We start from the raw sequence: 16,589 nt of genomic DNA on the forward strand, positions 1-16,589 counted from the left end.
TGGTAGCTGCTTCCCCTCCTTTTACCTCCTCTCTCCTCCTCCTTTCAGTCCTCTGATTTTCTCCACTTCTCCTCTCTAGGCCTTCTCACTCTCTGCGTCTCTGTTGGTTTATTACCTTTTTCTGTCATAATCTACCTCCCGTCTTTCCAAGTCTTTCAAGTCTTCACCTCTTCTTCCTTTTTACCTTTTTTCTCTCTATTTTCTTAGTTGGTATCTTCAGAGACTCCAGCTGCAGAGCCTCCTGTTGCAGTGGTCCCCCCTGTGGAAACAACCTCCCAGCCTTCACCGCCTCCGCCTCCCCTGCCGCCCCCACCTGCAGAGAGGACCGGGGTCATTGGGGACTCCAGACCACCCTCCTTTCAGTAAGCAAAGCACAGTTGGACTCATTGCCTCTACAGTAAACTCTGTCAGACATAATCTGGATGAATTTCCAGACCTTGTACCTTAAGCATCTTGAAGCATCGCATGCTTTTCTGTAGCAGGTTCCTGCAAGAATGCTGCTGATCGTTTGTAAGTGATCTTACCCAGAGCCACCCCTGTTAAGGGGTTTGAGGACGCTTGCAGTTAGAATGAGCTCCTGTGCTTTTTTTTTCTGTAGTTTTCATTGATCTTATTGCTTGTATAAACATCTTAAACATAACTTTATGCAGCTCCTTCGATATTTGTTGGCACTTGTGGAAAGAAAAAAGGTTTTCTTTTCCTCTTTATTCACGACTCTTGCCTTGTTTTCCAACTTTCTTTAAAAATACTAGAACTGGAGAAGGGTTTGGCACAACTAGAAACCCAGAGCTTGCCAGCTTGGGTAAAGATGTCTGAAATGGCCTTAAAATAAACTTTCTATAGCAGTAAAATACTCTCAAACTGAAAAATACAACCTTTATGTTGAATTCATTCATCCACGTAAAAAAAAAAAAAAAAAGTGTTTTGTTTTGTCCAGGAAATCACTGAAGGAGTTATTTGTACACTGTACAAAATGTTTTATTCAGCCAAACAAACGGAGGATGGTAGGCTCACTGCTGGTGCACTGTAAGCCAGTTAATGTGGGGGGGCATGCTGTCCTACCATCACAAACGCAGACATGTGAAGTATGCTCAACTTTAACTGAGACCATGGGCTTCGGGCTGAAACATAAGGCCAAATAAAGACAGGAAGTATTCCTCCCCCCACCCGGACACAAAATCACCATTTGTTAGCGGCCATCTCAGTCCCTGGACCTAAACCGTATAGAAACCCTGTGGGAGGGGACTACAGAGAAGAGAGCATCAGAGACGACCCCGGAGGACACAGAGAGACTGTTCAAGAGGAAAAGATCCTTCTCTCTGAGTGCTGCAACCATGTGAAATGTTACAGGAAGTGACAATAAGCTGTCCTAATGGCAAAATGGCTTGTATAAAGTATTAATAGTGGACATGATGTTTCACTAGGACTTATTGATTACCTGTCAGTGTGTTCACTAACTACGGAGGGGAAAATGACTCAACAGAAGGTAAATCCCCTTCGTTAGCTTCTCCTTTACTGCTTTGTGTTTGATATTGGGCTGTTTGTTATTCATGAGCCTCGAGGCAATACACCAGCGGTCAAGATAACGGCGATCTTTCAGGGGTCTGAAAACCAACTGAGGTGAATGTAAGCAGATTTACTCACACGTCTCTCACATGCAGCCAGTCACATGGTTTTTGTGGAGGTAAAGATTACGATTAGAAGGGATTTAAAGCGCAAAAGCACGTTTACGCGCTACAAAATCAAGAGAAAGAAATTAGCGAATGGTGCTCCGAACATGACCTTTGACCGCTTAATGCTTGTACCTGTATAGGAACGTTTTAGAAGCTTGAGTATTAAGGAATAAATTAAGAGATATATGGCAGCAGGGAAAGATAATTGTAATGTAAGCCTCACAAGCTGCTAGAACTGTTCGCTCAGTATCTCTCCAAGTGGGCAAGTCTGAAGATCCTAAAAACAACTCAGACCTCAATCGCTACATGTATGATATGCAACCAGATGCTATAAATAACTTGTTAATTTGTACTCCTGTTAGTTTGTATCTCATGAATTGAGTGTCTTGTACAGTTCTCTGTTGGACAAAGTGCTGCTGCGGTGTGTATAAAATGCAGTAGCTTTGAAAAGCTATTTACACCCATGGTTTTCAACATCATTTTACAAATAAAGCTCTGAAAAGTGTTTTGTGCATATATTTTCAGCCTCCTGTCCTTTGATACCCCAAAATAAAATTCATTGCAACCCATTACCTTCAAAAGTCACCGCTTTGGTAAATAGCGTCCCAAACTAAACCTGTGTTTAGTTTGGTATGAATCCAGATGTTCTGTGATCAACCCATCATCTGAAAATACAGAACGCTACAATTGCAAAACTGCCGAGACATGGCTAGCCAACTAAACTGACAGGACAGGCGAGGGGAGGGTTAATCAGAGAAACAGCCAAAAGGCCCATGGAGACTTTGGAGGAGCTCAGGTGGGAGAATCAATTGACAAGACAACTATTAGTTGTGCACAAATCTGGCTTTTATGGAAGGGGGACAAGAAGAAAGCTGTTGAAAGAAAGCAAAGTCTTATGTGCAGTTTGATACGAGCCCTTTAGGAGACACACCGAATGTGTGCATGATGGATTTTATTTAGGGGTATCTCAGTAAAATGGTCTAAATATAAATTCTTGCCAAACTTTTCATATGTTTATTTGTAAAACATTTTTGGAAAAACATGCATCCTCTTCCTTCTACTTCCCAACTATGCACTAGTTTGTGTTGGTCTGTTGAACTGTGCGGTTGAAATGCGGCCAGATGGGACCTGCGAGGCAGTGTAGCAGGCAGCCTGATCACTGAGCACAACAACTGGCATATCCAACTGGTTTTCCCACTTGTAACTGGAACATTGGTAAGTCGGGCATGACATCATTCCCAGGTCAGAGTTCCTCCCTCTTAACCAAAACGGATTGGAACAATAGTCCAATGCGCAGCAACCATTTTCTAAGTGTTTTTGGTCGGTTCGGTTTGTGACAGAAACTTAGGAAACAGGTGAGTATTTCAGAGTGCAGAATCACTCGCTGCATGCGTCGATTAAATTCACACCAGGTGAGACATCAAAGAGCGAAGTGGAAGGTGAAGGAGGCTTCTTCACACTATGATGGTATTACCTGTACGAGTTTAACATTTAGCACAACATTTGCCTTTGTTTCTATATTCGGTTTCGTCTTCATTATTACACCAAACAGTGCTTATACTTGAGCTGCCGATGGACCTCCTGTTACCTGATCCTCTCGGGAGATTCAAGCCACAGGAGATGAACGCTTCAGTTTCAGACTGTTTCTGGATTCGCTGTAATATGATAAGATTGTATCAGATGTGCGTATCATAAGATGGAAAACCTCATTGAAGTGACGGGTAACTTGATCATTGCCTGTAACTAAAAGCTGTTCATCGGGTGCGCTGTATTAAAAAACAATCATAATGTGTGAGGACCACTCCTCTGCTCAGCCTCATCATTTATATGACCTGAAATGGTTGATTAGTAGTAGCGGAAATAGCTACAAGTTCAAATGTCCTCATAGAAGCACAGGAGCAGCCGCAAATTTAATAATCACAGAACATTTTATTTAAATATTGCATTTCTGTTCCTCATTTTTGCAGTCCCAATGCTACTGGCAGCGTGGAGACTCTGGACGAGCAGACTGAAACGGAGTCTGTGGTTTCCTTCAGGAGGGAGAGGCCCCGGCACAGAGAGAACGTGGATCATCACGGTGAGAAACTGCACATCTCGGCGCTCACAAAAACAATCCATTATCACGGAGCTTTATCCAGATTTGGCCTCCCTCCATCCTCCAAACCCTGAGATACAATCAGGGAATGTTCAACTGTGGAATGTTTTCCACTCGGCAGGGCAAACAGGAAAACACGAAACTCCATGTGAAATATTTTCTCTCGTTTTCTGTATATTTTAAGGGCCCCGCGTGAACGGTCAGAGCCGGCTGGAGCGCCACCTGGCAGGGTACGAGAGCTCCAGCACGGTGATGAGCAGCGAGCTGGAGACAACCAGCTTCTGTGACTCCGAGGATGACGACACCATGAGCAGGTGAAAGATGAAGGGTGAATCTGGCTGCTTTTCACGAGGCAGATCCAAAAACCGGAATTTATTTAAGCATTTTCAAATTCTGGCCTTCGAAATATGAATTACTCTTGAGAAGGGGAGTCATTTTGAGACTATTTATCATGAATGAACCAGCTGTGATGCATATTTGTGTTTTTTTTTCACTCTTCATATCATGAGGTGAGAATTTATTTTAGAAAAACACAATAAAAGATGAGATTATTGTGCCAAAATGATTAGTTCCTGTGGTCCCTGTTCGAAGTTTCATCATTTAGCATCACAGTCGTGAAACAGCAAAATAAAGTCAGGTTACATTTTATCGGTCTACGACGGATGTTTTCAGCTTGAGCGAGAGGCCATCATCGCTGTTTCTGGTTCCTGAGTTGAAACAAACATATTAAGCTGTTGTTGTGTTGCGACGATTAGATAATTAAATAGTTATTACAACAAAACACGTTGGAGCACAGCTGGGCGATATGTCCATAGAATTATCTCAAGATATTTCAGGGAAGTATTGCTGTAACTATATTTCTGATGAAGAATATTTATTGTAAAAGAAGGATTTAAATAATGAGAAACGAATAAATGCTGCTGGAAGCTAAAAGGATAACATGTATTAAAGGAAAAAATAAAAGTACACCCCCTTTTTTAAATTCTGGGGTTTTGTGTATTTTATTTTTGGGGAGGTGTACTTTAACAAATCTTTTCAGATAGGCCTCATCTCTGTTTAATAAAAGACAATTGTGTGGTGGAACTTGTTGGGTTTATATAGATTTACAGCCTGGCAGACCAAATCATTTACAAGTTAAAACCCTGGAATTGACAGTTGACAGATGGTGCATTTTTATTAGCCAGAAAGTTAAATGTAAGGATGGTTGTTTCCCTCTTGGGTTTTAATAGCTGCTGACAAGTCGAGTGAAGATGCATTACCATAAAACTGGGGGTCCGTTAGGTCAGTCAGGATTACCTAAATTATTTTTCTCTTTACTAAATGCAGCAGTCTTTAGAGAGCGAATTCTTTTAAAGATTATTTTAATGAGGGTCTTTAAATCCAGACGTTTACATACACTAAAATTAAGTTTGGGAAAGCCCAGATGAAGATGTCATGGCTTTGTAAGCTTCTGATCTTTAATTCACATTTGAGTTAATGGGAGGCACACCTGTCGATGTATTTTAAGGGAAAACCTCAAACGCATATCTGTTCAGTTATATCAAGTTAATCAGCATGGGAATCTCCAGCCATCATTGTGGAAGGAGATTGGTTCTGTGTCCAGATGAGCTTGTTTTGGTGTGAAATGTGTGAACAACCCCAGAAGGAATGCAAAGCACCTTCATTTTTGAAGAGATGTTCTGTGGTCTGATTATATTGTAATTGAAATGTTTGGCCATTGCTGCATTTAGAGGAAAAATAGAGGGAAGCTTGCACGCCTGAGAACACCATCCCATCTGTGAAGCATGGAGATGGCAGCATCATGTTGTGGGGTTATTTTGCTGCAGAAGGGACTGGTGCACCTCATAAAATAGATGACATTTTGAGGAAAGAACATCACGTGATAATATTAATGCAGCATCTGAAGAAATTAGCCAGAAAGTTAAAGCCTGGGAACAGATAGGTCTGTCAAATGGACAGTGACCCTAATGGCCCATAAAGACAGAGCTGAAAAGGTGCGTCTGGACAAGGTAGGCTTGGTCCAAAACCTGACTCCGTTACATCAATTAGGTCGGGAAGAATGCGCTTAATACCTGTAAAAAAAAATTTCATTATTAGTCTGGCATTAACAAATAAATATACATTTGGTAATCCTAACTTACCTGAAACTGAAAAAGGTTTAGTCTGATTTAATTTCAGATAGTAATGCAAAATAGTTTGTCTTTTCATAGGGTGTATAAACATTGATGGATAGATAGGCAGCTACTGTCACTGCACGTAAATGTGTATAAAACAACATTTTGATAAGCCTTCACATGTCTAACAGCTTAGGAGCCTAGAAGAAACAATATAAAGTGCAGTAACAATGGTAATCGACATATAACACATTCAAAAAGTCAGATTCTTGTGATTTAGTTTTGCTTTTTCAGTGGTTTTTTAAAGGGGTTTAGCAGTATGTTTATGGTTTTTAGAGAGAAGAAGTTTCACAGTCCGTCTGTTTTGGGGAGAATGACCCTAGTTGCAATTACCTCCGTAATTGAAGGTTGTTTTTCCTGCAGCATGTGGACAATCACTAGACCTCTTCCCTCTATGTGTCTAGATTATCGAGACCACTTCCTAATAATGGCGTTTGAGCTGTGGGCTGGAGTGGGGTGGTAGATGTACAAGACATAGGAGAGTGGGCTGAGCACACAGCCTTGAGGGGCACCTTCCTTGAGGATGGTATTTTATGAGGTGTGGTTACCCAGCCAAACATTCTGACCTCTGCTCATTGGGAAATCCTTGAGCCAGAGACAAAATGGCTTCCTAGGCGTTTATCGACACCTTGGTTGGAGCAATGCAGTTAAAAGCTGAACTGAAATAATGACACCTGTTGTGAAAAAGGCAAGCTTGAGATCTCTTTATCTCAACATAATGCTCCAGTTAAGCTTTTTTTTGCAACAAAGAGCTCAGGATAATGTTATTTTGAGATAACAATGTAGTGAAATTATTATTTATCTACATAAACATGACACAAGGAGGTTGAGTTCTCATCTTACTGCATCAAAATGAGGCTGAGATCCTTCAGAGTTACCTCAAGATGTACGACTTGATCAAACTGTCGTTACAGCAAAATGGACAAGCTTGAGATCGGGTTATCTTGATGTAACAAGATGAGCCTATCATCTATTATCAGGTTCAAAATGTTGTTATCTCAAGATCGTGGGACAATGAAACTATTTGCAACAGAAAGGTCTTGGTCACTTTTTTGAGATAATGATGAAATCCTTGCTGTAAAAAATCTGGAAATCGAAAATGTGTTCGGTGGGCTCTCCAGAATCATATTACACAGGGTTCCTACGCAGCCTGGATGTGGTTCTTCCATTAAACGTGTGTAAGAACCATGACTACAGTTCATACCTAGGTTTCACTGGAACTCTTTACTTAATAATGAAATGGAAACAAAGGAGAACATTAGAAAGAAAAATGTTCAGATGTAGTTCAGATTCTCACTTTACACTCCAGCACAAATCAACCATTAGCTAAATCACCGCTACTTTAGTTGTTTGCGTTTAGCTGCCTCTTGCTCTTCTGTGAGTTGCAGCACAACTGAGAGGAGCGTGTTGAAGGTTTGTAACATCTTCTTCCTCTCATCTCTCTGCTGACCTTTTCACGATCTTTCAACTTGTAGGTTCAGCAGTGCCACAGAGCAGAGCACCGCCTCCAGGCTTCTGAAACGACACCGCCGGCGGAGGAAACAGCGCCCCCCGCGGCTGGAGAGGGTAGCACAAACACCTCTGATACCCTGCCGTTAGACGTTTTTAAATGTTTGTCTAACACCATTATAGTAATTTTATCGATTTCTACCTCAGGCCTCATCCTTCAGCAGCGTGACAGACTCCACGATGTCCCTGAATATCATCACTGTCACTCTTAACATGGGTCTGTACTCTCTCAAACTGCAAATTTAATAGTGGACTGACAAGAGGGGATGTAAACTTTTTAACACCCACTGTGATTCCTAAACAATGCAGAGAAGTACAACTTCCTGGGAATTAGTATTGTTGGCCAGAGCAACGAAAGAGGCGATGGCGGCATCTACATCGGTTCTATCATGAAGGGCGGAGCTGTGGCTGCAGACGGACGCATCGAACCCGGGGACATGCTACTGCAGGTGTGGAGGGATAAACAATTCATTAATGCCTTTGGCACGACTGCTTCTTTTAACATTTGTGCTGTAAACCTTGAATAACTAGAAAAAAGCTGATGCAGAATAAACAAATCATACTGCACCATTTTCATTTTTGCCTGCTTGTCAAGGTGAATGACATCAACTTCGAGAACATGAGTAATGATGACGCAGTGCGAGTTCTCAGAGAGATCGTACACAAACCAGGGTGAGTTGTTGGTCTGCTCTTACAGTCAGGATGGTTCAGGTTCTGCCTCCGACATGAACTGATCAGGGATTTGTGTGTTCCACAGACCAATCATACTTACGGTGGCCAAGTGTTGGGACCCCTCTCCTCAAGGTTACTTCACCCTGCCTCGCAGTAAGTACATCATAACATCAGATCCTCCGGCAGATAAAAGTTGCAGTTGGGTCAGCTATGCCTCCTCCTCTGCCTGCGCAGATGAGCCGATCCGACCAATTGACCCTGCGGCATGGATCAGTCACTCCGTGGCGATGACCGGGGCTTACCCTGCCTATCCGGGGTGCTCCTCCCTCAGCACCATCACCTCCTCCTCCTCCGTCACCGAGACTGAACGTGAGTCCACTTTTCAACCCAGTCCAGGGCTGAATAACACCAGTTCTGCCATTTTTGTTTCTATTAAATCTTTAATCTTTTCATGACGTTAGCTCAGAAATCCTGATGCACATCTAGCTCTGCCTCTCTGTAGCTGCAGTTGTGTGATAAGTGATAACCGCTGCTTGCCTTTGATCTCCTTCACGTCACACTGCAACCTTGTCTTGATTTTTGATCTGATTTGGTCGAGTGCAAGTGGGTTCGTGTCAACTTCAGACAGGGTTGCTGACCCTTGAACTTCCACATTTGTGTCACGCTACAGCTGCAAACGTCAAGAGATTTTCATCAGGATTTTATGTGATTGTGGAAGGAAAATGGTGGTTTCCAAAAAAGCTTTTACAAATACAAACAAGACAACATGGGAAAGTGGTTCTGAATGGCTTTGTGAGGCTTCATTCACTCACTCTTGCTTCTGTGCTTTCCTTCAGGTTTTGATGACTTTAACTTGTCGCTGCACTCTGACATGGCGTCAGTAGCCAAGGCCATGGCTTCACCAGAGTCCGGTCTGGAGGTCAGGGATCGCATGTGGCTTAAAATCACCATCCCCAATGCTTTCCTGGGTAAGATAAAAAAAACAAAAAAAACAACAACAACCAGAGAGTAACTTCAGGAAATAAAAAAACTTTAGCTCTCTGGGCCTCACAGGGCGTTACAGGGCAGCCATTATGTTCCCAGAATTAAAACCGTGTGACCTGTGGGAAGGAGGGAAAGATCCCAGTCCTACACATGTGAATGCTTGTTCTGACTGGAAACATGTGCCAAATTGGAATCACCTGCAAGCTGACTCACAAGCAGCAGTCACACAAACTGCATGTTTGCCCAATTTGGTGCTTTTTCTTTTGATTTTGTATTCATATATGTAATCAGACTCATTCATCTGACTTGAAAATATGCTGAAATCCTGCAGCTTAGCGACAAGTTGTGTGTTTATGGTTCTTCTAAACTCTAGGGTTACTCAACTTTATGTTGGCATTGTGAAACTGCTATCTATCATACAATAAGCATAATAAATACATCAACTAGATTTGCATTCAGGTTTAGGTGATTTTTAGAATGTATTTTTAAAGATAAAATACCTTAATATCTTGAATGTTTCCCTGTTTTATACTTTTCTGGGGTTCGTCGTTGTCTGCAATGTTATCGTTTCATCTGTTTCTGCAGGACTTTCATCCATCTCTGTTGATTTCTTTTTCTTCTAAGCATAATAAGTTCTGATTAGATGTTTTAACCGCTAATCGTGGGCTTTGATTTTCTTCAATAAGTTTTGGTTTCTAATGTTGGATTTAAACCATTCATTTGCCATTGTGGGCCAATTACACAACATACATTTTCATTGACTTTTAGGGTTTAAATTTTCTGTGTTTTTTTTCTAATGTTCAGGTCAAAATTATACATTCAAGCTCAAAAATATACATACACCCCACTACCCCGACCACATACGTTTTGTAGCCATGAACAGCCATTTGGCATAATTCCGGATGGATTTTGGACCCCTTTTCCGGTGGAGTTTTAAGTACAGACCTGGAAGGATTGAAGGTCGGGGCTTTTGGGGAATATTATGGTTAGCTTACTTTGTCCAATCCAGAACTGGTTTCATGTGTGTTTGGTATCGTTGTCCTGCTGGAACCCTTAGATTCTGTCTAAGTTTCAACTATTCCTCTTCAACTGTCACCCTTGGATAAAATGAGATTGGTTAAGAAACAACTAAGAGTCTCCAAGGTTCAAGGTTACAAACTAGAAGATACTGGAATCCAGTGGCACTATCCACAGACTGCTGTGGTGCTCACCAGAAAATGAACACCTGCTACAGGTTTTTAGGTTCAGTTGAAATCTGCAGATGCCCACTTTGGGAAGTAGGATTCCTTCTGGAGAAATGCTTTTAGTGGGACCAGACCAAGACTGGGCTGTTTGGCCCTCATAACATGAAGTACAGGTCCTTCTCAAAATATTAGCATATTGTGATAAAGTTCATTATTTTCCATAATGTCATGATGAAAATTTAACATTCATATATTTTAGATTCATTTCACACTAACTGAAATATTTCAGGTCTTTTATTGTCTTAATACGGATGATTTTGGCATACAGCTCATGAAAACCCAAAATTCCTATCTCACAAAATTAGCATATCATTAAAAGGGTCTCTAAACGAGCTATGAACCTAATCATCTGAATCAACGAGTTAACTCTAAACACCTGCAAAAGATTCCTGAGGCCTTTAAAACTCCCAGCCTGGTTCATCACTCAAAACCCCAATCATGGGTAAGACTGCCAACCTGACTGCTGTCCAGAAGGCCACTATTGACACCCTCAAGCAAGAGGGTAAGACACAGAAAGAAATTTCTGAACGAATAGGCTGTTCCCAGAGTGCTGTATCAAGGCATCTCAGTGGGAAGTCTGTGGGAAGGAAAAAGTGTGGCAGAAAACGCTGCACAACGAGAAGAGGTGACCGGACCCTGAGGAAGATTGTGGAGAAGGGCCGATTCCAGACCTTGGGGGACCTGCGGAAGCAGTGGACTGAGTCTGGAGTAGAAACATCCAGAGCCACCGTGCACAGGCGTGTGCAGGAAATGGGCTACAGGTGCCACATTCCCCAGACCTGGGCTACAGAGAAGCAGCACTGGACTGTTGCTCAGTGGTCCAAAGTACTTTTTTCAGATGAAAGCAAATTCTGCATGTCATTCGGAAATCAAGGTGCCAGAGTCTGGAGGAAGACTGGGGAGAAGGAAATGCCAAAATGCCAGAAGTCCAGTGTCAAGTACCCACAGTCAGTGATGGTCTGGGGTGCCGTGTCAGCTGCTGGTGTTGGTCCACTGTGTTTTATCAAGGGCAGGGTCAATGCAGCTAGCTATCAGGAGATTTTGGAGCACTTCATGCTTCCATCTGCTGAAAAGCTTTATGGAGATGAAGATTTCATTTTTCAGCACGACCTGGCACCTGCTCACAGTGCCAAAACCACTGGTAAATGGTTTACTGACCATGGTATCACTGTGCTCAATTGGCCTGCCAACTCTCCTGACCTGAACCCCATAGAGAATCTGTGGGATATTGTGAAGAGAACGTTGAGAGACTCAAGACCCAACACTCTGGATGAGCTAAAGGCCGCTATCGAAGCATCCTGGGCCTCCATGAGACCTCAGCAGTGCCACAGGCTGATTGCCTCCATGCCACGCCGCATTGAAGCAGTCATTTCTGCCAAATGATTCCTGACCAAGTATTGAGTGCATAACTGTACATGATTATTTGAAGGTTGACGTATTTTGTATTAAAAACACTTTTCTTTTATTGGTCGGATGAAATATGCTAATTTTGTGAGATAGGAATTTTGGGTTTTCATGAGCTGTATGCCAAAATCATCCGTATTAAGACAATAAAAGACCTGAAATATTTCAGTTAGTGTGCAATGAATCTAAAATATATGAATGTTAAATTTTCATCATTACATTATAGAAAATAATGAACTTTATCACAATATGCTAATATTTTGAGAAGGACCTGTATGTTTAGAGGAATCAAAATTAAGATTTCAAACCCAACAACACTGTGTCTTCAGAGTGGGGTTATATGTATACCAATGTGGGTGTGTTTCTTATTTTTGAACCTGGGTCACCATTAAAAGCACCATATTGCTGACATTAATGCTCATGACTGTGTGTAAACATCTGACTGGAGCTGTAGAAGAAGTTATCTTTGTTTTCTGGTTATCACTGAGAACCCGTCTCTCTCTGTCTTTGTCTCTACCACATCTTCAGGCTCAGACGTTGTGGAGTGGCTCTTCCACCACATCGAGGGATTCCAGGACCGCCGAGAGGCCAGGAAGTACGCCAGCAACCTGCTGAAGGCAGGCTTCATCCGACACACCGTCAACAAGATCACCTTCTCCGAGCAGTGCTACTACGTGTTTGGAGACCTGAGCGACTGTGAGAACTGTGAGTCACTGAAAAGATTGAATTCAGTCTGCTAAATAGTTATCTTAATCAAATTTTGTGGACTGAGACTGTAGAGATCTGTCATGGAACATTGAGAAGTGACAGGATGTGTGAAATTATACATCATAATCTGATTAGCAGGAGTCTATAAAAAATAATTGTATAATAAAATCTCGTCTTGGTCAATTTGTGAGTTAAATCTGTTCTGGACCCTGTCCTTTTACTTCCTATCCAGACATGGCCAATCTGTCACTGAACGACAACGACGGTTCCAGCGGAGCCTCAGATCAGGACACCCTGGCCCCCCTGCCGCTCCCCGGCGCCTCCCCCTGGCCGATGATGCACACCTTCCCCTATCAGCCCTACGCAGCGCATCCCTACTCCAGCCAGCCGCCTCCATACCACGAACTCAGCAGCTACAGCTACGCTCCAGGCAGCACGGGCAGCCAGCACAGCGAAGGTGAGCGCACGCAGTCATCCTCACCTCTAACAGACACAAAATAGAGTTTCCAGTCATACAGTTCAATGCCTTAATTAAGTATTCATTCCCTTTAAACCAGGGCTCCCCAAACCCCAGAATCCCAGCGGGCGTTTTGTCCAGACCTTAAAGCATTTTCATATTTACTATGTAGATATAGAGATTTAATTCCTGCCGACTGCTGCGTCTGACTTTTGAACAGGCGCGACTGGCAGCCATGTGGGTCAGCGACATTCTGGTCCAAACTCCAAGCCAGCTGGTGGTGATAATGGACCACATTGTTGTATGCCAACCACCAGAAAACGACAAAGAAGAAGCTATGCTGGGTCCTTGAACACAGATTGCTAAGTTACTAGCTTGGAAGCTCAGGCTTGCTGACAGTACAATGACTTGGTGCACAGATGAATGAGTAAAAGAAGATAGGTTTGTCAAAAATACGTAAAGTATAAAAATCGCTCATTTAAAGGTGAATAGACAGAAGCATACGCTTTCCTTTTAACTTTCGTCGTGTGTAAGTTCAGTCTGCCTTATATGTTCTGATTCAGTTGGAATTATAAAGAGTGGAAATCTAAAGAGACGTTATGAAACCAAACTTAAGAACTTCAACCAAAGCTATCTTCCTGGGTCTGACGGTAGGACAAGGAGGATAAATGAACTGAGGGGACAGTATGAGTGAGCTACACGGCTGATGTCACGGTCTGGAGCAGTACGAGTGTTCGCTGCGAGTACAGTGGATTTTAGGAAAACAAAAAGCCTTTCACTGACTGGGAAATGATCAAAGAGTGCATGGAAGCTGTGGGAGAAACACCTTTAGATGGAAAAGAAGGACAACAACTAAAGGAAAAGGTTAAGCAAATTGCCATGCCTGCCACAAGCACAACAAGGAGAACAGAACTGTTCTACCAAGATGTACTGACCCAGCTCGACTGAGCCATTCAAAGTGCATTTAATATCGGTACTTAAATTGGATCGCACTTTTCTGTTCAGCAGATGATTTCATGGGCATATGAATAATTAATCAGTAGTTAAAAAACTAATAATTAAATGGTAAATGAAAATGAAAGAAAATATTTTTGTCAGTGGATTGAAAATGTTCAGACCACAAAGTGTTTGGATGACCTCCTGCTATTTTAGTTGGGGACCCCTGCTTTAAACCTTTTCACAATATGTCATGTCCCAATTAGTTTTATTGGGATTTTATACGATAAAACATGTACAAAGCTAGGAAGCATACTGTGCTGTTTGTATTCAACCCCTTTACTCTGAGACCCCTTAATTAGTTTCCCTCAGAAGTCGCCTGATTAGTAAATAGTCAACTTGTGTGTAATTTGATCTTCCTATGAACCCAGCTGTTCTGTGGAGGCCTCAGAGGTTTATTAGAGAACGTCATGAAGACCAAGGAATACAGCAGACAGGTCAGGGAGGAGGTTTAGAGCAGGGTTACGTGATGAAACACTATCCCAAGCTTTGAACATCTCACAGAGCTCTGATGAATCCATCTTCCGAAAATGGGAAGTCTGACACAACTCTGACCCACCAAGACAATCTGTAAAATTAAAAACACTGATATTGCAAAGACGATTGAGATTTGATATATTGTGCATCTCTGCTTCACTCATGAGACCCTCCATGATTAAGAACAACCAGCTAATTCTCATCTTGCCTTAATAACAAGGCAATAATTGGCCTTGCTGTCATTTATTATCATTGCTTATTAAAATGCAATGAAATTGGAAAACACTCAATGATGACAAAACAACTTAAGCAACTAAAAGATTTTTTCGAGACTCCTGATGATTAATAAGTTGTTGAAAAAAACATGTGCTACCACACCTGTGATCTCTATCGACAACTTTAATATTTTTTGGGAAAAATGACAACTCTTTAAGCAAAATGGTTTCTGTTTGAAGAAGCCAGGAGCCAGACGTCTCACATCTAATCTATTCAGTAAATAATCCACCAGCAGCTTCGACCTTCAGCAGAGAACATGGAGTATCAACAACAATGATAACGCTGCCTCCAGCAGAAACAATCAGCCAGTTGGCTGAGATAGAGAGGTCATCACAAAAGGTCTCCCCGTCGAAATCCACAGGAGAAGTGGACCCCCCGTTATACCCCCATCCCCCCAAACCCAGACCGACACCCCCGGTAAACCCCCCTCACCCCAGACCCCGACCCAGACCGCACAGAACTCTCCCATCTCCCCACTGAGCCCGCTTTGTGCTTTACTGGATTCTGATAACATGAAAGGAGCTCTTAAAATCGGGACCCGAATGACTCTGACATCTTCTCCATTCAACACCCCCCGTGGCCGAGGCCCTGCTACTAAACCAACATCTTCCAAATGTTGCAGACCTCCACCACCTCCTAATTTATCTCCTCCTAATCAGGACCTTCAAATCACTTCTCTGTGATACAGTCTGGGCCCCAGTGGTAACTCTATCGGAAATGAGCATGTCCAGGAAAAACTTGGGCCCCTAATAGGAGATAGTTGTAAAATCTCTGTACTTTTAGGTGACAGAAAGAACAAAACCAAAAGGATAAGAGACAGTAATAAACAATCAAAACAAGCCATAAACTGTCAGGTACAACCAGACACAGAGTTAATATCAGCAACTAAGTCATATAAACTGGCTTTACTGAACATTAGATCTCTGTCAGGAAAATCATTTTTAATCAATGACTTCATTACTGACCACGATCTAGATGTTATGTTTTTAACAGAAACATGGTTACATGAATTTAATGAAGCTCCCATTCTGATAGAAGCGACACCTCCAAACTAAAGTTTTCTTTGTGAGAGCAGACAGCAAAGAAAAGGTGGAGGGGCGGCCACTTTGTTTAAAGATTTACTAAAGTGTAAAAAAGTATTTCTGGGCAAATTTGACTCTTGAATATTTGGCTCTCCAGGTAAAGAGCCCGGTCCGAACCATGTTCTTGAATATGTACAGGCCTCCTAAATCAAAAACAAACTTTATCAGTGGTTTTGATGAGCTTTTATCTGTGATATGTGTTGATTATGACTGTTTAATTATTGTGGGAGACTTCAACATTCACATGGACAATCCTGAAGTGCAATAGATCTATGTGACACTCTTAGAAATTTTGGTTTGACTCAACATGTTAAACAACAAACGCACAAACAGGGACATATTTTGGACTTGATCATCACTAAGGGTCTAAACATTTCCAAGGTGTCTGTAACTGATGTTGCCCTATCTGACCACTTTTCTGTTATTTTTGAAAGCGTCATCTCCAATGGCTCAGTTTGCCAAAGAGACATAATAAGAAAACGCATCTTTAAGGACGGTGCTGCTGAAACCTTTAACCAGATTTACTCTTCTACCTCCACTTTGCCCTGTAACACTGTAGATGAGCTGGTAGAAAACTTTCATTCTAAAATCTCGGACATCATTGATTCAATTGCTCCAATTAAAGTGAAAGTTGTTTCTGGGAAGAAAATGTCTCTGTGGAGAAGTGCTCCACCAGTCAGAAGTGAAAAAAAGGAGTGTCGAAAAGCTGAACGCAGATGGTGAAAGACTGAACTCCAGGTTCACTATATTATCTATAAAGAGAGACTATACAGATATAACCTACAACTGAAAAATGCAAGGGAGTCTTTCTTTTCTGAGATCATCAGCAAAAACATTA

General features: G+C 42.0%; 1 protein-coding gene across 2 annotated transcripts in view; it reads left to right on the top strand.

The window, feature by feature from the left end:
* Nucleotides 1-16,589, top strand: part of dvl2 (dishevelled segment polarity protein 2) — a 32,983-nt gene that overhangs the window by 12,382 nt on the left and 4,012 nt on the right. For both annotated transcript variants that reach the window (XM_047386659.1, XM_047386660.1), the window contains exons 3-14: nt 208-362; nt 3,641-3,750; nt 3,953-4,082; nt 7,418-7,508; nt 7,599-7,668; nt 7,761-7,900; nt 8,047-8,123; nt 8,209-8,276; nt 8,358-8,492; nt 8,960-9,091; nt 12,284-12,460; nt 12,696-12,920. In XM_047386659.1, the coding sequence (XP_047242615.1) occupies nt 208-362; nt 3,641-3,750; nt 3,953-4,082; nt 7,418-7,508; nt 7,599-7,668; nt 7,761-7,900; nt 8,047-8,123; nt 8,209-8,276; nt 8,358-8,492; nt 8,960-9,091; nt 12,284-12,460; nt 12,696-12,920 (1,510 nt within the window). The remainder of the gene's footprint in view (nt 1-207; nt 363-3,640; nt 3,751-3,952; nt 4,083-7,417; nt 7,509-7,598; nt 7,669-7,760; nt 7,901-8,046; nt 8,124-8,208; nt 8,277-8,357; nt 8,493-8,959; nt 9,092-12,283; nt 12,461-12,695; nt 12,921-16,589) is intronic.

Source organism: Girardinichthys multiradiatus, chromosome 14 (assembly GCF_021462225.1).
Source record: "Girardinichthys multiradiatus isolate DD_20200921_A chromosome 14, DD_fGirMul_XY1, whole genome shotgun sequence".
NCBI classification, from domain to species: Eukaryota; Metazoa; Chordata; class Actinopteri; order Cyprinodontiformes; family Goodeidae; genus Girardinichthys; species Girardinichthys multiradiatus.